This window comes from Grammomys surdaster, unplaced genomic scaffold (genome assembly GCF_004785775.1).
Source record: "Grammomys surdaster isolate TR1022 unplaced genomic scaffold, NIH_TR_1.0 231, whole genome shotgun sequence".
NCBI lineage: Eukaryota > Metazoa > Chordata > Mammalia > Rodentia > Muridae > Grammomys > Grammomys surdaster.
The window spans coordinates 2,098,557-2,124,546 of record NW_021604676.1 but is presented as its reverse complement, the minus strand read 5'-3'; the positions used below and the strand labels follow the sequence as shown (position 1 = coordinate 2,124,546).

Here is a 25,990-nt window from a genome sequence, read left to right as displayed (position 1 = left end):
TTACTGGTGGGGACTTCTGATCCACACCTGTGTCCATGGAGCAGGAGAAGGGGCCTTGTCCTCAGCTGCTCCTCCTCTTGGGTACATCGATAGCCAAAGCTCTGTGATCTAGCTGCCTTCCATGGGTGCAGCATACCCCATGGTTAGCATACCCCATGGTTTGTGGACCTGGGAAGTAACTGTGTAACCCCAGTGCCACCTTCTTCGTCCACTTACCTCACTGTCTGCTGACCCCGGAAGTACTGCTGGATTGTCAGGGCAGCTTGTCTCTCCCGGAGGAATTTCTTCCTCTGTAGCCAGCCCCGCACATGCTTTTGAATCACAATACAATCCTGCCTCAGTTTATCCAAGCGGAGTTTCTCTAAATAAGCCACTTGTCCTGCTCTGAAGAAAATTTTGGTTCTACCAAACTGGTACTGGTTAGAATCCTGGAAGAGAGGAAAGATATCACTACAAAATAAAGATTTTTTTTTTCCAATTTGAGATAGTCAAAAGATTCTCTAATCACTGGTATTACTTATGCACAAGGCAGAAAAAAACCAGAATCACAGTCTAGAAACTTCTACTTCAAGGTGCATCTTGTTTTCTGTCCTGGTTTTGGGTTCAAGTCCCTGTCCCACTTCCTGGTCATCATAGCTTGCCATCTTCACACCTCTAGTCTGTGTCCTGACGTCATGGCTTGTCATCTCCTTTCCGTCCTAACTCATCACCTCAGCAATATTCTCAATTCATGCTGAGCAACACGACCGCTTTGCTGGGTTACCACCTCATCTGACCATGTCCTGTCAGATGGTATTGGATCATGTCCCATAGAGGATGGTACTGGATCCTGGGAGGATGGTTGTGGAATCCAGGGTTTGGATCTCCACAGGAGATGCCTGCTGTTAAGGGCTCTTACCACAGGAGCCATGACTGCTGCTATCTTAGTAGCACATGAAGGGATATATTTGAGAGTCATACTGCTGGAGAGAGCCCAGCAGGCAAGGCTAACCTGGATGAGCCTGTGCAGAACCACCTTGCACACCTCCTTCTTGTCACTGAGGGACAGCTCCTGCTGGGTCATGAGGATGCCATAGCGACTGTAGAACTCGAGGTATGTCCACCTGTAAAATTGGAGAGAACCAGGCAGATGTATCAGGGAGGAGGCTCTTCATGCAGTAGACAGTGTTGCCCCTCCATCCCCCACTCCCACAGGGGACACGGTAGGGCCTGCTCTGGTGACCCTGTGTTACCACCAAGACCACTCAGCATGTGTACCTTCTCTATGAACGAATTTAACCAATCCTCCATCCCTCTGACCCTTGTCAACTCCCGTCCTGACAAGACAGTTGGGATCAGCAGTGGCAGCTGACATGAGGGTCTGGGGTGCTGATACCTTCTGAGATGCACACAGCACTTGTGTCAGTTTGGACATTACATATTTCTCAAAGTCTCAGATGTGGAAGGCTAGGTCCTTAGTGCAGTGTTCAGAGGTGAGACTCTTGAAAGAAGTTTGAATGTGAGGGTTCTGGTAACTGATGGATTACCCCAGGGATGAAGTCTGAATTTGACGCTATGGGGTAGGGGGTCAAAACCAGGAAGGAGATAGGGCTGGGCTGGAGGCAGTAGCTCACTGTGGGTAGCGTTTTGTCCTCGGCCCCTTCTTATCCCTCTGACTGCCTCCTGCCTTCAGGGAGGTGAGCCACTGTGGTTCATGCATACCCCTTGTCATGATGCTGTGCCCAGAAGCAACAGAGCCAAATGGCTGTGGACTACAGTCTTTGAAACCATGAGCCAAAATAAGAGCATCTCCCTTGTCTCCTTGGTGATGTTGTCACAGTGAAGAAAGATGGGCATTTTTCACCTGTCTCTCTCCCACGATAACACACATTACAAAATGCAAAGCATGCAAAATTATTGCCACCACCCCCTCTGTTCTCAGCAAACACTTGAATGAGGACTGCTAGGTCCGAAGTAGAGCCCCAAAAGGCAGTGCCATGGTGGTGTCCTAAAGGATAGCCTGGGCTCAGCTCAGGCTGGACTCTGACTAGGGAAACAGAAGGATGGCTACCAGCTATCGTGTAAACAAAAACGTAAATTCAGTGTTCCTCAGAAATCCTGTGAAGCAACTTTCTGTTTGTCAGGCAAAGCCATTACTTCCCTTATCTGCCGGCTACAGTCAGCCATCTCCCACAATGGGCATCCAGGTCCTGTTTAACTCATCCAAGTCTGTGACAGAGAAAAGTCCCCACACTATCCCCTGGGCTATTTGGTCCTCACCCACCTCCCATGTACCCAGTGTTTGCTATTCTAACACACTCACACCTTTGATTGATTCCCCAAACACACACACACACACACACACACACCACACCAGTTTGATTCCCCCTGAATAAACTTTCTACCAATGGGTGTGGTTCCCTTTGGTGGCTTCTCTGTGCTCTCACTCACAACAACCTACCTGGAAGGATAGCTCTGGGCACTGATGTGAATCGTTTCTAAAACTCCACAGGCTCGCAGCTGCTGGACAATTCGTTTGGAGTCAAACCTTAAAGCAATTTTATAATGTGTTAGGGGCTTGTAGGTACAGAATGATGCAGACCATGCACACAGGGAGGCTTGGGCTTCAGGCTCCCAGGCAGCAGGATTCAGCTCTGTTGTCCCTTCACCCCCAACATACATACAAAGCACCAAACACACGGACAGAATGTTCTGGAATGGCCTCTTTGTGAAACAGCCTAGAAGCTGGTATGTAGGTAGGTAGGGAAAGGAGGTCTGATGGGGGATGATGGGAAAAAGGGGTACCTTGTGGGGGAAAATATGTACCAACCAGGTAAGAAGATATGTGTGAGGTAACATACCAGCCCCCAAACAATGGAGGGATGCCCTTTACAGATTACCCTACAGTAGCTTGGGGCACAGGTCTAACAGTGTTGGTTGCCCACAGACACACACCCACAGACACACACCCACAGACACACACCCACAGACACACACCCACAGACACACACCCACAGACACACACCCACAGACACACACCCACAGACACACACCCACAGACACACATGCCCTCTTATACACACAGGGAGGCTGGGTCCTGGGTGTCTAAACTTGGCTTGCGGACAATTATTTCAAGTTCAGCCCCTTTGCTCAGCCCTGGAAATGAGCTGGTCTAACCAGAGAAATGGTGATAATTTGTAAAAGGCAACCCTGCTTGAATCATTAAAGAACCCAGAAACAAGAAAGTTCATGGAAATGCTCAGAAAACTCCAAAATCTCTGTGATCTGAATGAGAAAAGACTCCCACAGTCTGTGATTTTTGTTGTTGTTGGTTTTGTTTTTGTTCATTTGTTTTGCGTCGGGGTTTCTCTGTGTAGCCCTGGCTGTCCTGGAACTCGCTCGGTATACCAGTCTGGTCTCAAACTCAGAGATCCACCTGTTTCTGCCTCCTAAGTATTGGGATTAAAGGCGTGTGTCACCACTGCCAGACATGACTTAGTCCCCAGTTGCAACCTGTTTGGGAAGGTTCTGGAACCTTTAGGAGTTGGATGTGCTTGCTGGAGGAAGCACATGGTGTGTGTGTTGGGGGCGGGGGTGCTTTGAGCGTTTGTAGCCTGGGCCCATTTCCATTTGCTCTATGCTTCCTGCATTCGAATGGAGATGTGATATCTTAGGTTCTTGCTCTGGCTGCCTGCTGCCTCGCCTCCTCTGCCATTAGAGAAAGAGAGAGTCTCCCTTTGGAACCATTAGCCCAAGAACTTTCTTCCCTAAGTTGTCTTTGGTCTAGGTAGAATGTCACTTTTGCAGGACTTTCCTTTCTGTGATTAGGAATACTTACTCAAAGGGCATTTTCTCATCATTTGGCTTGATACACCGGACGTAGTGGGGTGTGGTGGCATTGAGGGTTTCCATGAGCAAGTACAGAGAGCTGCGGAACTAGGAAGCAGGGCGAGAGGTCAGAGGTTACTCTGTAATAACTTATTACTTATTGCAAAGCAAATAAAGAGGGTCAGTAAGAAGAGGTAACTCTGGGGCTGGAGAGATGGTTCAGTGGGTAAGAGCACTTGGGGACCTCAGTCCTGGTCCCAGCACCCACACTGGGTGGTTCACAGATACCTGTAACTATAGCTCCAGGGGATCCAACAGCCTTTGCTGGTCTCTGTGAGTACCTGTGTGCACTCTGCCCCAACACATACACACATATCTATACGCTTAAAGAAAAGGTTTTAAAATTTTTTCAAAAGAAGAGGTACTATCACATAAGTATCTGTCAGGGCAGGCTTCAAACTATGACTGTGGCTTATGGGTACATTCTACCTGACCAGGGTTCCCTGGCAGCAGAAAACTAACATAACATATGACTATTCACAGGTAGGGAGGGGGCACTAGGATGTGCTAAATTGAAGTTAGGAGTTTAACAGATGGTTTGGAAGAGGCCTGTTGCCTGAAGCCAGGCCTGGGCTGTGGGTCTTATGGTCATTGTCATCTGGCTCCCCAGAGCCTGGCCTCACTGGTGACCATCTCCCACCTTGCTTGTGTATACCTTGTTCCCAACTGTGGTCCGGAAGTGCTTGGTGTTTGGCTTGATGACCTGCTTTGCAGATTTGACTGTGATCATTGCCCCAAAGGGAGAGGATGGAGCAGGGCTTTCTTGAAAAAATGTGGCACAGAGATGAAACTGTAAGGGAACAGGGAGAGTTTTAGTATCTCCACCAGCACAGACCCAATATACAATCATGGCAGCTATCTATATGAGAGGGTCCAGGTGACGGCTCCAGCCACCTCCACAGCCAGAACTCCATTGTGTAGGGAAGGCCTCTTGCATGGTGATGCCCATGGCTTCCTGGGACTGGGAGAGAGAGAACAACTGTGCAGCGTCTGTATGCATGCATTGCTCCATCAGGAAGAAGAGACAGCTCCTGCCCCTACTGGGCCCTTTGGCTCAGCTTCAGAGCCCAGCAGCCTCTCTCTGCAGATCCAAACTCTACTTATACATCAAAGCTGTTATCTGGCCACACCCTGTTCACAATGTTGAACCTATACCCCATATCTATGTGTATATGTTCATGTTTTTATGTTTGGTGTATCTTCATGTGTGTGAAAGTGCATGTACACATGCATATACATGCATATGGAAGCCAAAGGACAGTCTTAGGTGTTGCACCTCAAGAACACTGTCTACCTTGTTTTTGAGACAGGGCCTCTCATGGAGAGTTGGAGCTTACCCAACTCAGAATACAGGAAGACCAGAGAATCCCTGTTTCTGCTTCCCCCCTTCTGGGGTTACATGTGTGTACCACTGTGCCTGGCTTTTTCTTACACGGGTTCTGGGACTCAGATTCAAGCTCTCACTATTGTATGGCAAGTACTTACTGACTGAGCTAGCTTCTCAGACCATTTTGGGTTTTGAGGCAGGGTTTCACTGTGTAGCCCAGGCTGACCTACAGCTCATTATGAATATACATCAGGCTGGCCCAGGTCCTGCCTCTGCTCTCTCATCTTTATTTGCTCCTCTCTTGGGGCATCCATAACTCTGCTGTGCATCAGTTGTGTCAAGTGTCTGTCTTCTGTTGCTCTTCACTCTTGTAAAGTGGATAACGGCCTCTAAAGCAAAACCCTGTCCTCAGGCAGCGACTGAGTCTGTAGTTCCCACCTGTCAGCTCAGGAGACAGGCCCAGTCTGTAAGACATCTAGACAGGAGCCTGGGGAAACCTGGGGCTAAGTAATCAGCAAAGGAGGTTAACTAATTCTTCCAGAAGACGTGAAAGGTTCGACCACCATGTTTCAACACAGAATGCTGCCCTGCGAGCCACCTTGCTGAGTGTGGCATTTGTTTATACTCATCAGGACAATTGTCTGGGCACCTTTAGGGAACTGTCAAAGGATCTGAGGACTTTAAACAGGGGACTGAATCTTCTAAAAGAGAGAAATAAATGTAGACCCAATGAGTATAAAATGAAGGCCTATCTATGAAATACTTTCTTCTTAAAGTTTTATCAGGAAAGGTTTGAAGTGGCAAAGAAAATGGCCACAAGGCATTCATATGGGGATAATGTTCATCACACCAAGCAGTGGATTCTAGAACCTGATGTCCAAGGCCAAAGTCCTTATACTTGGTTTGATTTTCTTTCTTTTTCTATGTGTGTGCAGGTGTGTGTGCGTGTGTGTATGTCTTGACATTGGGTGTGTCTTCAGTTATTCATTGCCATATATTTTGAGACAGGATCTCTCATTGAACCTGGAACCTAGCAACTTGGCTACTCTGGTTGGTCAGCAAGCCCCAGAGATCTGCCTGTCTCTGCCTCCTCAGTGCTGGGACTACAGGCAAGTGGTTTTTGTTGGTTTTGTTTTTTGTTTGTTTGTTTTGTTTTTTGACATGGGTGCTGAGGATCAAACTGAAGTCTTCATGCTTGTGGGGCAGCTGTTTACACACTGAGCGCTCCCCAGCTCCTTGGTTTTAGATTTCTTTGAGTGCTATGGGAACCTCATACTGTGTGTATGTGTGAAGGGACATGGCTTCCACTAGAATTTGGGTGCTCCTGGGAAGACTCGGTCATCAGGACGTGGTCACTGCTGTGTCCTCAGAGGTGAGGGACTCTATAGTCTGCTCTCAGCTAGTGCCACATTCCTGTGAGTCAGTGAAGGAGCCAAATGTAATCTGCTCTTTCCCAATCAGCTGTGTTAGCTGTCCCCTTTCTCTGTCATCTGCATGTATACAATTGACAATGTTTTCAGATGCTAAAACGTATTTTACCCCCATTCCAAAACAAATAAAATGTGGTACATGGATATACTGAAAACTTATTGGAAAAAGAAGGAAATAAAAAACCACTTCGAGGTACTGTTGTTACCCAGTAGCACCTCTCTCTACAACTCTGCTCTGTCTTGTGTCAGGTACACAATGAGCAGCAGTCTGTGCCCCTGGGGACCCTGCCAACCTTGCTTGCTCTGAGGATTTCAACCAGCATGTCATAGACAGTGTCTCTGTTCTTCTCCAGGAACCCTTCACACTGGTACTCCACCTGTGCAGAGAGAGGCCAGTTACCCCAGAGGCCAGAGCATGAAGCGTCAGGTACAAGCCCGTTTCTTCTTGCCCCTTCTTTTCTTTGTACTACATGGGATCAATCCCAGGGCTTTAATGTGATAAGCATATATTCTACCACCTAGCTACACTCCCAGGCCCTCTTTTGTGTGTGTTCATATTGTTAGGTCTCAAGCAGTACATATGTCCAGAAATGAACTCAATCTGGACTACAGAAAGATTTCTGGTGTTTAGATATATGCCAGCATTCTTCAGGAACTTGTGAGTCAAGTTTCGTTTCCTCAGAGAAAAGTCTGCTGAGCGATCAACTGCCTCAGTTTACCTGTTGTGTTGGAGCTGGCTTCCAACAAAAACCCCCAGGTTTGCTCCAGCTCACAGGCTTCTCTTCCCCAGATACTTGTTCTTATAACCTGCTATTCTCTTCTATTCCTGCTCTAGCTATCTTGCTATCTCACTTTCTCACTAGTCTCTCTCTCTTGCTCTTTTCTTGCTATCTACCCACTATTCCCTCCTAATATTCTCCCTTCTCTCACTGTTAGCCCTGGGTCTGCCCTGCCTGCTTCTTCTACTCGCTGCACTGGACTCTTCCAGATGCCTTTGGATTTTTTTCTCTATTACCTGCAATAAAACACCTTCCCCTGATGGATGACAGATGTGTGTCACCATGCCTGGTTTGTCTTACAAAGGGACCTGGGGATTGGACTCAGGTCCCCATGCTTGCAAGGGAAACACTTTACTGAGCTGTTGTCTCCCCAGTCCCCACAGTGGGACTTGAATCTAACCACACAAGAAAAGTTCTGACCTGAGTATGGCATATTGGTCAAGATGTCACTGTACCTTGTCAGCAAAATGTTGGATGATGAAGGATGAGTTTGACATTCTAGGCTTCTCGAATAAAGAGTTCTTGTTGATAAAATTGTTATACAGCTTTTGAAGCCAGTTTTCGTCAGTTCCATGAGGCAACTGGAAGAGAAGGCAAGGAAAATCTCGAGTACAGAAACAAGATGAAACAAAATGGCTAGACGAGGAAAGAAGCTGATTCGGGGCCACCAAGGTCATCTGCAGCTTCAGTGAGCCACTGCGAGTCAGAGGACCTTTGTTCTCAAGGCCGGTGGTTCTCAACCTTCCTAACGATCCGACCCTTTAATACAGTTCTTCATGTTGTGGTGACCCCAACCAGAAAATTATTTTTGTTGCTATTTTAAAACTGTAACTTTATTATTGTTATGAATTGTAATGCAAATATTTGTGTTTTCCAATAGTCTTAGGCGACTCTTGTGAGAGGATTGTTCAACTCCCCCCAAAGGGCCACAACCCACAGGCTGAGAACCATTGCTCTATTAAAGATAGATAGTTATTTTTATTATAGACAACTATATGAAGTATTTATCACAATATTTAAATGGCTATACCAGTGTCACTTTAGAAGACCAAAGTATTCTAAAGAGAAATGGCCGTGTCATGACTTGGGAATGAAGACATACATAAACACAGAATAGGCAGTATTTTCTTCTTCTCACAGAAGCTTCAAAGTTCAAGGAAAGAGGAATGGGACAGGAGCCTGACTCCATTCCTGGTAGAACAGGAAGGACAACACCAGGCGTGTGTCTTCCCTACTCCCATTTCAGGGAAAGTGGATTTTATTTGGTTTTCCTGCCTCCCATAACTAAGGTCATACTTCTTCCAGCTAAGCTCCTTGAAAAAAATGTTTTTTAAAATGCATTTAAACACACTAATTAACTCAAACAGAGTGAATCCCATACTCCATTGTGGCTCAATGACTTCCAGGTCACCTTCAGTACTTACAAATACTTGAAGTCTTAACCTCAACATTTCTGGCTCTAGAACATTCTAGAACACTGGCTTGATGCCTGCAAGAGCTGGTGCATAGGTGGTGCTGGAAAAGATGATCAGAAAGAACCATGGAACCAAGAATTCCAAGAAAGAATCACAGAGAAGTGATAGTTTTATTGAGTATAAAAATGAGGACATGATTTGCTCCAAGGTATAGTTGAGAGGAAGGTTTTTATTGTAGATATGAGGTAAGAGTCCTGAGCAGAGAGAGAAAGTAGTAGACAGAATATGGCCAGCAGACTAGAGAGGGTCACAAGAAGAAAGAGAAGGAAGAGAATGAGAGGGGAAGAGAAGAAAAAGCCAAGAGAGAGGGGCAAGAGAGAGGGGACCAAGAAAGTGCATAGCTGAAATGGATTGAGAGGCTGGGGAAGGGAAGCTCTGGAGCTGGAGATGGTTGGGATAGGGGGTAGGGTGAGGAGAGCTGAGAGGAGCCACAGGTACTGAATGAGCCTGGAGGCCTGCATGCACTTTGGTATGCTAACAGGCATCACAGTTAGCTGTTAGTATGGTTTCTTTTGGATCTGACATATGGTATCATTATTTTAAAGCAAATAAATCTTGGAGGTCTCTCAAGTGTCAGAGGCTACTGTTTCAAGCCCATTCATACTCTCCAGGGCATTGTTTGTTCTTGGGATACTCTGCTGTGTTGACTCACCTTTAAGTGACCCCTCCTAAAGGGCAAAAAAAGCCAAACTCCTAGAGGTTCTCTGGAATCACATGGTGTTGACATTTCCTTCCCCTCCTGGTGACTTATGCTAAACAAGGGCTGGAGACACTCACTGTACACCCAATACTGTATGCTCTATACTGTATGCCCTATACTGTACACCATATACTGTACACCCTATACTGTACACCCTATACTGTACACCCTATACAGTATATCCTATACTGTATACCTTATACTGTATATCCTGTACTGCATGCCCTATACTGCAACCCTATACTATACACCCTATACTGTATGCCCTATACTGTATGCCCTGTACTGTACTCCTATACTGTACACCATATACTGTATATCCTATACTGTATATCCTATACTGCACACCCTATACTGTACGCCCTATACTGTATGCCCTATACTGTAACCCTATACTGTATGCCCTATACTGTATACTGTATACTGTATATCCTATACTGCATATCCTATACTGTACACCCTATACTGTACACCCTATACTGTACATCCTATACTGTACACCCTATACTGTACACCCTATACTGTACGCCCTATACTGTATACCCTATACTGTATGCCCTATACTATATGCCCTATACCGTACACCCTATACTGTATGCCCTATACTGTATATCCTATACTGTATGCCCTATACTGTACACCCTATACTGTATATCCTATACTGTACATCCTATACTATATGTCTGCATGTTGGCCTCAAAGATAACTTCCTTGCTGGAAGTCATGTTGCCCATGTTACCAGGACAAATGGCTAACTGAGGTGACTGTTTGACATTTTCAAGTGGAACCTGGCCTCCAGTCTCCCCAGGGCCTGCTCACTAGTAACTATTGCAGGGTCATCCTGGCTGGCATACGGCGCCCCATACCCTCCACCTCTCCAGCTCCTGAACTTTACTGCCGTCCCCCAGCTGATTTTTCCTGTATAACCAAGCTCTTTTGGCCACATGGCCTCTTGGTCTCTCAGTTCTTGACTCTTCTCTGGCCCCCTTCTTTTCCTCTTTTGCCCCATCTCTCCTCTCATGTCCCCATTCAGTCTGGACCCTTCCAGATTCCTCTGGTTGTTCTTTCCCTTATATCTACTGTTAATGTTTCAAAAAAAGGTTCCTTGTTTTCCTATTTCTTTTCTTCATTCACATACAGTAAACCTCCTCCTCTGCCATACGTAGGGGTGTCACATCCTCATCTTTTTCATTCATACCCAAGGGTGGTACATAAGTGTGCTAAGGTGGAAGGGTCCCAGGCCCCCAGGGTTCAGGCTCCATATTAGTGTCTCAGATTTAATATTCAACCAAATGGGTAAGACATTTGGCTTTCTATATACAGCTCCAAGAAGACTGCTCGGCTGTGTGTGCATCTGTAGCTACTCAAACGCTGAAAAAGAAGCCAGTTATTCTGACAGTTACCAAGCATTCTTCATCCAGCAACTCCAAAATTCCCATTTTTGCTTCGATCAGGTCAATAACAGGTTGATTGTCATAGAAATCTATCAGAGTCCAAGGGATGTCCTCCTTCATGTACTCCTCCTGCTCGAGTTTAAAGACATGCTGGGGGATCCCAGAGACAAGGTGGAAATTAGACAACATCAAAGAGAGACATGAAAGGCTTGGGCAGGCCTAGAAGGTGCAGGTGAGGTCTGTCTGATCTGTGGTCAGGAAGACCGTGGAACACTGGCCTGCCGCTCTGCAGGGCAGAGCCACCAAGAGGTCTCCTGTGGGTCTGGCTGTCACCCTGACACCATCCTGAGTGGATTCTCCACTTCCAGTATGTCAGGCCTGGACCAACAAGTGTCACCACCAGCACGACTCCCTGAGTCCCAGTGGCTGTTGGCTACTGCAGCTGTCTGAGGACAAAAGCAGCCTCCTTAGGTTGGATCAGCCCCGCCAGGGTTGGGCAGCCACAGAGGATGTTGGCTATGTAGGTAGTGTGCAAAATCTATACTAGAATTCAGGGTTTCAAGGAGGCTTCCCTGGGACCTGGGCTTTCCCTTCAGGCTCCTCCTGGAGGACGAAGGAAACAGGTGACAGATGGGGAGGAAAGCATCACAAGTTGTCCCAAAAAGGGAGTCAAAGATGGTGGTGCAGTTTCAAGACACAGCCACAGAGCGGCATAGCAACTCAATGTATAGCTCTATCAGGAAGGGTTTTTTTTTCTATCTATCAACTCATGCGTGCTTGGATTTCTGAATGAGGAACCAGAAAAGGACTGTGTCTCTTCCCATGAACACAGAGGGCTGAGCATCGGCTCCAGAAAGACATAAAGGCACCTACCAGGTTAAACTGCTGCTGTAGCTTTTCATTAGCGTAATTGATGCAGAACTGTTCAAAGCTGTTTACATCAAAGGTCTCAAAACTGAAACACAGTTGAACAAATTAAAATGAAAACAAGCCCAGGACCTAGATGTTCATTATAGCTAAATGTGCATGCGTGTGCACATGTGTGCGCCAGTGTGTGTGTGTGTGTGTGTGTGTGTGTGTGTGTGTGTGTGTGTGTTTAACAGTTCCATAGCTTAAGAGGTTTGCTATGCTTTCAGCAAATTTAAACTACTTCAAAGCTGCTTGCTGGTTTCTTCTAAGCTGGCAATCAGTTGACAAACTACCCTTTTCCCCACTGGTTGTCCCCGGAACAAATCTGACTGTATATGATTCCCCTTCCCCAAGCCAGGCATTATAGTAGACTTGTCACAAGTGGCATATTGATTAATCCATGTAACATGGGTATTAGCATTACCGTCCTCCCTCTACAGAACAGAAAACAACCGAGAAGTTAGCTCCATTTCTCAGGGCATAGCACCTGGTTGGCAGTAGCACTTGAGCTTTCAATATGAGAATACATCTCTCCTCTCTCCCTGACCATCCAGGGGAATACAGGACAATTCTGCCTCCCCCAGGCTGGCATTCAGAGTTCCTGGAACAAAACTCTAAGGTCATTTAATATCTCAGCCCAGCAGGAAACCACACACATCCCTGCCTTGTCTTCAGGCTTTAATAGCTATCTCTAGGGTTACCCAGGTGACTTGTAAACTCCAGAGCCTGGAGCCGTCAGGCAGAATACAACAATGGGGACTGGCTGGTTATTGCACAGCGGTGAGCCCCTTGGTGCCTGTGACAAGCAAGATTGTCTTAAGGATCAGCCTCACTTAGCTCTGGCCAGTTGTGGTCGCATGTGAACCTAGGCCAGGATTTCACATTAGCTGACTCTCAAGAGGAGGTTGCAGTGTCCACTTTACTACAGTGTACATGGACTCCCCTGCCTGGCAGGGGTGCGGGGGGAGCGTGGGGAAGTGAGCATGCTGGAAGCCTTCAGAGACGCCTGCCTTCGTGTGCCTGTTTCGGCTCTAACTCTGCCTCAGGTGGAGGATTAATTTAACTTCACTGTTTCATGAAGGGTCAGAATCCAAGAGGCCATGGTGAGACCCAAGGGACAGCAAATAGTTCCCAAAAGGCAGCTTGTACCCCATCCTCCACCCTCCTCTCCATGCCCAAGGCTTTGTCCCTTGTGGCTCTGGTCCTATGACATCATTGCCCCACAAAGGTTACTGGACAGCTCCAGAGTGACTGGAAGCAGCTGCACCTTGTATCATTGTGAAAGCACCGGAAATGGAAATGAAAATGAAAGTAGAGGCCGGCTTGGACCAGGCCAGGGCTAAAAAGAGCAGGGTTTCCCACAATAGGGCACATTGTCAAATGATGATCCCTTGTAGGTACAGTGAGCTGACGTTCCCTAACCCTAACCCTAACCCTGACTTAAGGTACCAGAGGTGTGCTGTCTGTGACAATGGTTTGCACCACAAGACCAGGGCTTAAGGCTCAAGATGGCTTGGTGACTTCTTCCATCTGACTGTCCTGACAGTCCTACAGGAGAGGTCCTCAGTGCTCTGAAAACATTCCATTGGAGTGCTGGAGAGCCTAGCCCAGAGGTCTAACCTCAGACCTGGACATTTCCAACCCTGGTCTAAAGAACATAAACACAGGACAGCCTGGGGCATCAAAAATAAAAATGTTCCTTCCCTTTGCAGTCGTACCTCAAAGCTCCCAGCTGCAGTTTTACCTGTGTAAAAACTTTCCCTGGCAGCCATTGTCATGTCCAGGTTAAGCTGAGCTCAGTTCCCTCAGAAGAGGCAATATGTGTTAGGATCCAGATTAACACAGAGGCCAGAGTGCTAGGAAGTGGTTCCCCCCGGGCCACACGATCTCCCACTTAGAGAGGAGCTGAGACTTAATGAACCATCTTTATAACCACTACCCAAGAGTTTCCTTTACTAATGGATATTTTAATGGACTCTAACAAGTTTTTGAATGTGCAAGCACTTTTATCATAGGATAGGCTGCTTAGCTGCAAAATCCAAGTTCTGCATTACAATGGTCTGGAACTCAGTGGATCTGAATCTCCTCTCCCATCCTAATACACACACACATACACATGCACACTTGCACACACACATGCATGAACACACATGCACACATGTGTGCACATATGTGCACACACTCTTTATTTCTTTCACTGTAATCATCCTGACTTCTTTGCCTCCTTCACCAGGAAAATGAAATCCCAAAAGGCCAGGACCTTTCATCACACAGTGCCTGCTAAATACTTATTTGTTAGGTAAAAGTATAAACAAGTGGCTCAGCAGTTAACAGCATGTACTGTTCATATAGAGGGACAGAGTTCAGTTCCCAGTACCCATGTTGAGTGGCTCACAATTGCCTGTGACACCAGTGCTGGGGATATGACGCCCTCTGCTGGACTCTATGGGCACTGCACTCACACATGCACAAATCTACATGTACACACATACATACACATATTTATAAAAATAAATCATGAAAAATATGAAGAAATATATTCCTAAGCTAAGAAGTCCAATTTTTTAAAGGCAAGTTCAAGAAAATACAGCAAACACTTCCCACCTCAATGTAAGATTTCTTAAACCAGGCTAAACATTTTTTTCCAATTTTATTCAATTTTTTTACTGTCACTGAAATTACTTCTTGGGATGAGATGAGGTAAATAATTTACTAGCCTAACCCGGTCCTGTATTAGTATTTTCAAACTGTTGATATGTTTTCTCGAGAGCCATGAGTAATCACTTAAAATCTATATTAAATAGTCACTCCCTTCAGTATCTCCCCTGAATATCTGGAACGGGCATTGGAACAGCTGGCTCTCTACCTGTGTGAAAAGTTGAAAGACTGTCCTTCCCTCAGTGTGAAGGGCCGGGCCCCTCCCTCTGTGTGGGGAAAAGCCCCTAACTGACTTGATACTGAAAGTATTAAGTCTTTCCTGGGACAATCTTGCCAGTGTGGTGCTGAGAAGCCAGGTGTGGTCTTGGGAGAGTGGCAGGAACGGAGAGGGAAATTTATGACGACCTGAAAGCCCCTTGGAGTCACCTCACACCAGCTTCTGCCTTGCCTACAGCAGGAGCTGGACTGGGACCAGAAAAGCAGGACAGGTCAGAGAGAAAGATGAGACCAAACTCCAAAGTGGCCCAAGCTTTGCACGGTTTGAAAAAGGGGTGGGGTGAACTGAGCCCTTATCTCTCAGGAAATAACAGGAACACAGGTGTGTGAGGGCAGGAGATGGCAGGCCACACAGACGGGGAGGACGCCAACCAGCCAAAACTGGCACTTCCCCTGGGGAACAGGAGGGTATTACAGGACTCAGTACATCAGGGGCCTGTAGGGGACTGAAGTGGACCACATCCCCCTGCCAAAGGACCAGCTGTGAACAACTTAATTCTTCGAGCTTTGGTTGCTACATCTCTAACATGGGGGTGCTGCCAGGTGGCTTGAAGATCAAGAAGCCACTTATCTCAGAACCCATCACACAGTGAGGTTTGCTGGACATTATTAGTTGAGCATCTATTGTATACATGTGCTCTATATGTATATATATGTATGTGCTCATACATGTACACACATGGAAGGCAGGGGTCGATGGTGTTGGGTATCTTCTACTATTGCTCTCAGCCTAACTTTTTGAGACAGGGTCTTTAGTTGAACCTAGAGCCATCAGGTCAGCTATGCTGACCTTCTCCTGCCTCCCCCCTTCTGCCCCGTGCTTTGCTGTGCCTGGCTTTTTACAGTTGGGGTCCAAACTTATGTTTGTATAGCAAGCATTTTGCCGGCTAAGAAATCTCCTAGCTCTGTCTGTCACTTATTGAATGCACTCTCTACAGAAAGGACACCATGACCCAGGAGCTGTATTTAACATCTCTACACGCAACACAGAAAAAAAAATCATCTTCAAAACAAGCAAGACAAGTGGAAGGGTGCGACCTAAAAATAGCAGGGCATTTGACATTTAAATAAGGAAAGGCAGGCACGCGGAAGAGACTCTTACCCATAAATGTCCAAAACACCTATAAAAGTGTGCTGCTTGCCTGAGAAGTGCAATGCCTGGTTGATTCGCTCTACAATGAAGTGGAACAGGTGAGCGTAGATCTTTTTGGCGAGCGCATCCCTGGCATTGATGGCCTGAGGCCTGGTCATGGGCTTCACCACCGTTTCCGAGGAGGTCACAATTTTTCTGTTGCAGAGCCACTGAGCCACTTTGCTGATCTCCAGGCCCAAGAGCTCACAGAACACCTTCAGGTGACTGTCATCCTCCTTCAAGAAACAAACACAAGCCCCATCAGGGTCACTTAGACATCTAAAGTTAATACTGCCCCATCTGGCCAAGCCTGTCCAAGAGAGGAGCGGCCATGTAAGATATTCAGGCCTTGTGATTGAAATTAAGCCTGAGGTAGAGCAGGAGGCTGTGGTGACATTCTCTCTGCTGCGGTGATACCCAGAGATCTGTCGTTCTGGGTCTCTTCACTCTGGTTGTGGAAGCCAGCGGGCCTGCTCCTCCACACACACAACTGTGCCCCCTCCTCCACACCTCTGTGACTCCTCCAGCCACATGCTGTCAGCACAGGATTGTGCACCAACTCTGAGGCCAACTAATGTGGTCAGGATTCCCTTAAGTCATCTATCTGCCCTGGAGGGTATCATTACCAGACAGACCTGGGAGATGTTCCTAGCCTGAGCTAGCTTCTCAGCTGACACCAGAGCTAATAGGGGACTCTTCTCTTCTTGAGTCTGAACAATGAGCGATGCCCCACTGGTCTGCAGACAAGGGGTTGGGGATGCTATTTGCCTTAGCCAGTGTGCACTGCCTCCAGCTCTTGCCACTTGGCCAGGGAGCATGAGTCCATGTGGTTACACACCGCCCTTCCTCCCAAGGTAGTCAGCATCACACAGTGACTGCTCTTTAAATGCTCAGAAAGTGGAGGAAAAAAAATGTAAACCCCAAGTGTCCCCGCCTCTCTGTTCCTCACCTCACCCTTCCTGCCACTGCCACAATGGCACAGCCCTTCCTGCTGGCCCTGCCTGACTTCCTCTCTCAGGAAGGGATTGGCAGAGACTTTCTGTCTCAGAAAGGACCAAACCCCTGAAGTAAAAAGGCTCAGTTGGAGGGGGAAATACACAGAGGCGGCAGCCAGTGGGCTTTTAAGAGGAGAGCTTCACCTTAATTTGGTTTGTCTGACATTCTAAGCTCCTGAAATAAATGAATTCTATGAATGCTGTACCAAAGGCAGGGTCATGAATTATGGGGCTCCTTTTTCCTAAAGGCTTAGCTGGGGCTGGAGAGAAGGCTCAACAGCTAAGAGCACTGGCTGCTCTTCGGGACAGTCGAGGTCTGAATATCAGGACCCGTGTAGCAGCTCACCACTGTCTGTAATTCTAGTTCCAGGGGATCTGACATTCTCTATTCTATGTACTCATGTACATAAAATAAAATTAAATGATTTTAAAAAAAAGTCTTAGAATTCTTTCCTTTTTAAGATCCTGCCCCAGTGGCAAGCCTGGTGCAACAGTGCTCAGGGCGGCCAAGCTTGTTGGGTGGGAATCACGTTTACTCTATGGGAGCTTGGCTGGAAAAGGTCAGAGCCACAACCACAGTATACTCGGCTCTCCCAATATCCCAGTCATCCGAGGACTGGCCAACTCTGCAAGGCCTGGACCCGGGTGGGGCGAGGGGCGGTTGTGAGTTGGAGGAGGGCAGAAGTAGACTCCAGTCACCTGGTAATTGGGGAGTAGAACTGTGGAGAGATCCACTGCCTACCCTCAGCCTATGGTAGGCAGGCTTCCCTACTTTCTCCAGATCATACCTCCTCTGAGGTCAGGACTTCTAGTTTGGTCTGATGGTGTTTCACAGAGCTTACAACAACCCCTGGCACATGGTAGGCTCCTTAGATGTTGCTGAGTAAAAGAACATATAGCACCCCCCCAGACACACACACGCACACACACATGCATGCACACACTCATGGCATGCATGCACTGTGACAAGGGAATAAGACAGCCCATGGAAAGCTTTCTTCCTCGTTCCTGCTAAACCAGTCTTTCTAGCAGGTCCAACCTTGACTTGTCTCATCCATGGTGGCCAGTGAGCTATGAGCTGTGCTCCACTGACCTTCGCACCCAGAAAGGGCAAAGTAAACATGAATCTTACACTGACTGAAGACCTCTCGTTGCCCACCGTGGTGACCTGCACATTGCCCAGATGCAGGATGGCAGCTAAGATCTTAAAAACGTCCATCTGGAAATCTTTCTTGAATCCTGGAAAGTAAACATACCCCAAGTCAAGGCACTACCATTGTCCTATGTCCCATAAAATGGCACCTGGAGTCTTCTAAGACTCTCCAATTGCAGTGCTAGGAGTTGGGGTAGGGTGTGAAGTGGGCTTTTTATAGCACAGGGGTGTGAAGTGGGATGTTCATGAGACAGGGGTGTGAAGTGGGCTTTTCTTGGGACGGGGTGTGAAGTGAGGTTTCATGGAACAGGTATATGAAGTGAACTTGTCATGGAACAGGGACAGGGTTGTGAAATGTCATGAGGCAGGGATGTGAAGTGGACTTAGTGAGAAGCTATTCACAGTTCCTTTCCTAGATAAGAATGCTGGGGGGGGCATTTCCTCTCTCCTGGGCTGCTGGAGAGTTCAACTTATATCTAGGGCTGAGGGTATAGCTCCCTTGGTAGAGTGCTTGCCTGGCATGCAGGGGACCCTGGGCTTCATTCCCAGCATCACATAGACCGAGTATAGTGGAGCATTTCTATAACAGAGGCATTTAGGAGGTGGGGGCAGGAAAATAAGAAGTTCAAGATCATCCTACGTATCAAGTTTATGGCCAGACTGGGCTACATGAGCCCCTGTCTCAAAGAAAAACAACAAAACTCAGAACAAAACAACAACAAAGAAAGACAGCTTGTATTAAGCAGCTATTTTAAGTGAGGTTCTAAGGAGACTGGGCTCTGGTGTATTATATATACTTAATTTTAAAGGTTTTCTTTTCTCTTTGCTCATAAGCTCCCAGAATCCTTCTTAAGGTGAGATCATAAAGGGTTCCATTTGTCCCCAATCCTCAGATACCAACCACTGTGGATCAAGGCGACAGGCTCTCGTGCCCTTTGATCTCTGCATGTGTCTGATTAATGGGGAGCCTTGGAAGGAGATAAAGGAGGGCAGGGCGGAAGAAAAAGGAACAGGAGGAAGAAGATGACAACAAAACTATGACAATGAAGACAGTGTTGTAACTATGGCAACAAAGATGCTGATGACCAATAGGAAGAGAAGGAGGAGCAGGAGGTGGAGGGGAAAGAGGATGGAGATGAGCAGTATGCAGAGCAGGAAGATGCTCTGAGCATGTCCTCCCCAGCTCCTCAGTGCTTGGTTGTGTGGCCTCAGACAGAGATATCTGTTCCTGGCCAACCACTGAGTTTACCTCAGTGTCCTTTCAGGCACATAGAACAACAATTAGTCTGAACAGGAAGAAGTCAAGAACAGTTCTGCCACTAGTCCTGGGTCCCTGCTATCCCTGGTGGCTTGTCTGACCCCAGTCACAGTCCCTGTGTTGGTCCAGTCGTAAATAAACTCTTCCCCTCTATTCCTAATCCTATTTTGACTTAGCCACATAATACCTCTGGGATTTTGAATGATGCATGTGGAACAGAGGGAACTGGCCCATTTCCTGATGCCGAAAATAAACTAAGCCAGCTGCTAGGAGGACTGTGTGTCCTGGTGCCAGCTTGGAACTGGGCTGTGCTGATCAGGATGCAACCATGCATGTTTGTGGCACTGCTGTGAGCATGGGGAGATGTGAGCTGGGGCCTCTTCCCATCACTCTCCAAGTTGTTCCTGTCTGTCACATGTTCATCTGCTCCATGCTGGGTGGAGACTGCCCTTGCTTTCCAGCAAGACAAGAAGCCCTGAGTGCCAGAGAACAGTTGCTGCCACGGAAGCTTTCCATGGAGGAATCCTGGGGTCCTGGATCATCCGGGAAACAGATTTCTAAGTAATCTCAATACCATGCAAATTTTCTTTGTTTCAAAGATGACAGATACCAGACCAAAAATTTATAGAGCATTTTGGCCCTGTTGAGTCTCAGAGTTGGTGATAGCTGAACCTGACAAGCTGGCAGGTGGCTGATGTGACAAATGACAGATAAGTGACCGAGAAAAGCAAAGGAAACCACAGAACCAAGGATACTAGCATTCCGTGGTCTTTAACCAATCTCTTGACTACCAGGCCTTTCAGAGTAAAAAAAATGTGCAGCCTCACCGACACTGTATGCAGAAGAATTTTAAACCTCAGTCAGTCACCATCTGTCCTGAGACAGTGTCACTCTGAATACCACATTGGCTGGGATCAGAAACCGTGGAGTGAGTTTGCCAGGTCTCATCCCTGGAGCCTGGGTAAGGACTTGTTGGCAGAGACCAAGGGTCAAAACAACAGCCAGCGACAATGACCATTGCAGGACAGGAAGGGCTGCAGGACGGCAGAAACAGGCAGTGATCTACATCTGTGTCTAACATGGCAGAAAATGGAGGAGAGAGCAAGCCACGGGCAGCAGTCCTGAGCAGATTCCATCCCAGTCACTCCCTGAGGCGTTTGACACCTCACACAGCCCTACCGTGGCTCTAGCCATTAGCAGCCCTAGGAGATGTCTCTCTGTCCACTCTGGAGAACTGTGTCTATGACTCTGTGCCTGTGTGCAGAGCTGGGGCTGGGTAGAGACAAGTCAGTGCCTGGGGCCAATCATGTCCTTTATTTAAAAATTGTATTTATGTTATGTGTATGTGTGTTGGCCTCCATGTATATGAACCCGTGAGTGCCTGATGCCCTCAGAGTTCAGAAGACAAATCTCCTTAGTTGTTACTGGAGTTAGGAGTGGCTGTGAGCTGTCAAATGGGTGCTTGAAATCAAACCTGAGTCTTTTGGAAGGGCAGTCAGTGTGCTCTTAACACCCCCTGCCCTGCCGTCAAGTCATGTTCTTATGTTCTCAGAGTGTGCGTCCCCTTGGTGTCCCTTACCCAGCAGTGTGAAGGTCTTCTGGGTCTGCACCATGTCAGCTCTGTCGTCGACACCTTCAATGACAGTGTTACCTCCCATTCTCGTGTAGTTGAATTCCTCTGCACTCCCTGGAACCAAAAGGACAATTAATTCCACCCACAACTCAGAAATCTGACATACATGGTTATCAGAAAATAAGAAAAGGCCAGGCAGGTTTGCTTCCCCCTGCAACCCAGTACTAAGTTCAAGGCTAGCCTGAGCTATATCATAAAATTCTGTCTAAGAAAGGGAGAGAGACGGGGGCAGGGAGAAGGAAGGAACAGAAAAGGAAGTTCACATTTAATTGGCTCCATCAAACACTTTACAAGGATATCATAGAGACCAAAGTTGAGAGTTAGGAAAGCGAAGGCCTCATTCAGGGGCCCTCATTTGACAGTGAAACAGGTCCTTAAAAGCCAGGCTGACCCTAAAGCTGGTTTTAGTCCCTAACCCTCCTGGGATCATAGGCATGTGCAGCATGCTTGGTATTTGCAGGGCTGGGGGGTGAACTGAGGCTTCATGCATGCTAGACGGGTATGACCGAGCTATTCCCAGCCCCCCATGCCCTGCACACTTTCCTCTCTGTTTTCTGAGTGTGATCAGTGTATGGTGCCACAGCTGGCCCAATTGATTGTCTTAATGCATTCATTCCAGGTCTAAAGACTGTCCTCTGTTTTTAGACAACATAGTTTGTTTTTCAAGACAGGGTTTCCTCTGCGTAGCCTTGGTCGTCCTGGAACTCACTCTGTAGTCCAGGCTAGCCTTGGACCCAGAGATGTGCCTGTCTCTGCCTCCTAAGTGCTGGGATTAAAGGTGTACACCCAGCTGACAAAATCAGTTTCTTTTAAAGTTATGTTACAATAAGGAAGAAATCAAGAATTTAAACGCCTTCAGAAAAAGAGACCACCACGTACCCAGTTTAAGGTGTTTAAATTCTGACTGCTGTGCGGATGCACAAAGCTGATAGAAGATGTGGTAATTCCGTTCGTTTTCTGACTGTAAAAAAAAATAATAATAATAAAATAAATTTTAAAAAATCCCAAATTACACCAACCCTTTACCAATGAAAATGCCAGAGTTTCAACTAGAGGCCCCTAGATGCCAGTCTGGATGGTTGATTCCTGGAATGGACACCAATACCTGTGGCTAGCTCACAGCTGGCTGTCCTTGTCACTGAGGAAGAACTGGAGTCCAGAGACAATCTTTAAGTAGAAGGCCCAGGAAAACATTACTACATGGAAATATTCCGTGCAAAGGGATGGTGTAGAGTTTATATGCGGAAAGTTCTGAGATCTCATGGGTGGTTCAAGGTTTCCTGTTGGTCTGGCTAATGTGTTTAAAAAGGTTCTCCATTTTATTCACAGAAGAGCCTTTCACCTACCCCAGATCCAATCCACTTTCTCACCCACAAGGAAGCCAGGTTGGGGCCCTGCCTGTTTTGGTGTTCATGTTTGAGAAAGATACAGCAGATTTTTAAACTCTACCGGTTTTCTTTTCTCCCCAGTCAAAAAACACTAACCTTTATTCTCAATTCTGCAACACAGGAGACTACATCTAAGCATCAACTTTTGGTTTTAAAAGAAAGATAAAGAACCAGAGGGGGTTAAGGAAAGCCAGTCAGACTGGATCCCCCAGGCGGCGGCCTCCACAGGCGGCCCAATGAGAAGCAGGATGTGGAGCTAGGGAAATGGAGGTTTGATACTTTTAAAAATTATATTTTTAAAAGATTTACTTATGTTTGTGAGTACTCTGTTGCTTTCCTCAGACACACCAGAAGAGGGTATCGGATCCCACTACAGATGGTGGTGAGCCACCATATGGTTGCTGGGAATTGGACCTCTGAAAGGAGCAGTCAGTGCTCTTAACTGCTGGGCCATCTCTCCAGCCCCAGTGTAATATTTCCATCTTTACCTGAAAGACAACTCTGGACTTCTCCAGGAGGTAGGTTCTCATATTGGCACCAATGATCTGGTTTCTCTCATCAAAGCTGATTTCTGTGTATTTCCCAAACCGACTACTGTTGTCATTGCGGGTAGTTTTGGCATTTCCAACAGCCTAGAACACACAGGGTTCAGCATCAACAGAGTGGTGACCAGTGACATCCTATAGTGTGGTGACCAGTGACATCCTATGTCACTCATGGAGGCTGGGAAGGATAGTGGAGGAGCCTGGGGCTGGAGAAGAGCAGCCTGGCTCCCCTGAGTCTGAATGAGCATGGATTCTGGGCTTCACTGCCCTGGGGTCCATTTCTGCTTTCTGTAGAATGCTGTAAAAAAAATAGCCTCTTTTTTCATGACTTCTACTTGTAATATGGAAATGTATGCATCTTGTTGTGGACTGAATGTGTCCTCCCACATCTACATGATTCCTTTAAAAATTACACGCACACACATGGAGGCAAGTCAGAGGTCAGCTTGTGGAATTCAGCTTTCTCTTTCTACCTTATCAGTCCCAAGAGTGAACTCAGGTCACCATGCTTAGGAGCACACGGCTTTATCCACTGAGCTATGTCAGCAGCCCAGACTTCTGTGTACTGAAACCCTCACGTTTTCTGTTAGTATTAGGAAGCAGGACTTCTGGGAAGGCATGATGGAGGAGCCCTAGGGGAGGGGATTTCATGCCAATATAAAAAAGACTCTTCAGCGAAGAACTGTCATGTTCTCTTTCTCAGCCACATGACGACCCTAGACAGAATCTTCAGAAGGCCCTGCTGTGCTGGCATTCTGGTCTTGGTTCTACACCGCCCAGAACTGTGAGAAATAACCCTCTAGTCTTTCTAAGCCCTGTGGTGTTCCGTTACGGCACCTGAATGGACTAAGAGCTGGTGAGCTGGTAGGAGCAAAGGAGGGAGTATAAAGTGTGTCAGTTATGCAGGCACCGCCTTTTCTGAGGTCCACACCTTCGTTTGCTCATCTGTAACCGTGCTCCCTCCCACACAGACTTCCTAGTCAGCAGCACAAACTGCCCCTCCCAGTTCCCACCTCAGGGGCTAATTTTCATTCTTAGTTTCAACACAGGGTTTCTCTGTGTAGCCCTGGCTGTCCTGAAACCTGCCTCTGTCTCCCAAGTGCTGAGACTAAAGGTGTGCACTGCCACAGTGGCCTCCACCACCCGGTTCTGATTTTTCATTCTTGAATCTATTTTTCTGCCTGAATTCCTTCCTCATTTTCTTCCTCTTCCTTCTCTTTCTCCTCTTCCTGTACCTTTTCTTGATTCCCCCTCCCTCATTTTCACTATCTCCAGGCTGGCCTCAAACCTACCATCCCACTGCCACAGCCTTCCTCTGCTAGGATTACAGGTGGATGTACATACATGTGTGAATATCCACAACACATCCTGCCTAGATCATTATGTCTTTTGTTGGCAGATACCTGCTATGTACCTACTACGAGTCACAGGCTTGTCACAGGCTTGGTCAGCAAGAGTGCACTTAACCGGTGTGGCCTCACCTTTGTGGTGTTTATAGTCTGGTGGGGACGTAAACCTTAAACTGTGCTACAGATGTTCAGTAGGCAGGTCACGAGACACTTCCTCTGGACTGCTTTTCCATTACTGTCTTGGATGGAGAATTGTCTCTCTATGTGGCCAGCCTGCGCCTGTAGCTGTACACTTAAATCGTGCTCAATTCCCTCTCTATCGGTGTGGTGATTTCGTTTTTAAAATATGCATTCTGTTAGCACAGAGTCCTGATTTTAAAGACCGAGTCTTACTATTTTCAATTATGTTGAATATTGTCCGAAATGGTTTCTGATTTGAGAAACAGGGAGAGGGCTGGGGGTCGGGGGAAAGGGTGCATTGCCAAGCCCTATCTCTGCAATCTTCTCATGTTGTAAGGCATACAGCATTGACCTTGGGAGTCCCTTCCTTGCACTTTCTAGGTATCCCTTGTCATCCTCATGGGGTGTCTGCTCATCAGTGGCTCTGCCCCACTATTGAAAAGAATAAAAGTGAATATAGCTAATATATACCCAGGGGTAAGCTGTCAACATTCTGACTGACTTTAGACTCTTAAAGCTCAAACAATCCCCCTGAAACACTCTAGAGAGAATAACAGCCAGCTTGTGAGAATGGATGCCTGGAGCTGACCTCCACGTGGCTGGGAACGACCCCCAGGATGTCAGTACCCATTTGGGTTCTTGAAATCTGATGATACAACCTCCAGATCCGCAGGCAGAGAGCGCCATGGCAGTCACCATTCTGCCTCACCTCCTCCAATCTTACCAGAGAACTCATATCCGTGTTCTTGCCGCCCTCACTCCTTGGGTCTTTAAAGGAAGTTACATCATCAACATAGCTCATGCACAGAGCTACCTCCCTTCCACACCTTCATCCCCCTGCACCTCCCACCCTCAGCATCTCCTTCTCGAGTGGTGCTGTGCCTACCTCTGTGATGGGATTGGATGCCAGGACTTTGTCCTCCACATGGGCATTGCTGTTGGATTTGCTGACAGTGGCAAAGTACCTCATGGCATAGCGCGCAGACACAGTCTTCCCAGCTCCGGATTCTCCACTCACAATTATGGACTGATTTCTATTGTTCCTAAAAACAACACATGAGAGATGCACTGAGATATACTAAGAAAGCATAACTTCTCTCCATTAAAAGGCACTATAGTTCAAGGCCAGGCTGGGCAATGTAACAAGACCTTCTCTGAGGAGGCCGAGAGTAGGAGGTAGAGAGATGTGGCTCAGCCAGTATGATGCTTGCCTAACATGCACAAAGCCCTGAGTTTGACCCTCAGTTCCCCATAAGCCAGGCATGGTGGTACACTGAGGAAGTGGAGGCAGGAGAATTTCAAGTTCAAGGTCATCTTTAGCTATATAGAATATTAGAGGCCAACCTGGGCTACAAGAGACCTTGTCTTAGAACAAACAAACAAAAAGAACAATGACAACAACAAAAACAATAAACCAAAGCAAAACAAAAGGCTGTATCATTTGTCTATCATCTATTTGTCTGTCTATCTATCTACCTACCTATCTGTCATCTATCTATCTATCTATCTATCTATCTATCTATCTATCTATCTATCTATCTA

At 47.0% G+C, this 25,990-nt stretch overlaps 1 protein-coding gene across 1 annotated transcript in view; it reads right to left on the bottom strand.

Annotated features, from left to right (window-relative positions):
* Positions 1-25,990, bottom strand: part of Myo5c (myosin VC) — a 72,031-nt gene that overhangs the window by 29,041 nt on the left and 17,000 nt on the right. The window contains exons 5-19 of the mRNA XM_028773583.1: positions 25,335-25,491; positions 22,863-23,006; positions 21,866-21,947; positions 20,933-21,040; positions 18,075-18,181; positions 15,918-16,183; positions 11,846-11,927; positions 10,982-11,122; positions 7,859-7,984; positions 6,918-7,001; positions 4,523-4,657; positions 3,818-3,915; positions 2,441-2,527; positions 992-1,103; positions 217-428 (exon numbers count right to left, since the gene is read on the bottom strand). Coding sequence (XP_028629416.1) covers positions 217-428; positions 992-1,103; positions 2,441-2,527; positions 3,818-3,915; positions 4,523-4,657; positions 6,918-7,001; positions 7,859-7,984; positions 10,982-11,122; positions 11,846-11,927; positions 15,918-16,183; positions 18,075-18,181; positions 20,933-21,040; positions 21,866-21,947; positions 22,863-23,006; positions 25,335-25,491 — 1,941 coding nt within the window. The remainder of the gene's footprint in view (positions 1-216; positions 429-991; positions 1,104-2,440; positions 2,528-3,817; positions 3,916-4,522; positions 4,658-6,917; positions 7,002-7,858; positions 7,985-10,981; positions 11,123-11,845; positions 11,928-15,917; positions 16,184-18,074; positions 18,182-20,932; positions 21,041-21,865; positions 21,948-22,862; positions 23,007-25,334; positions 25,492-25,990) is intronic.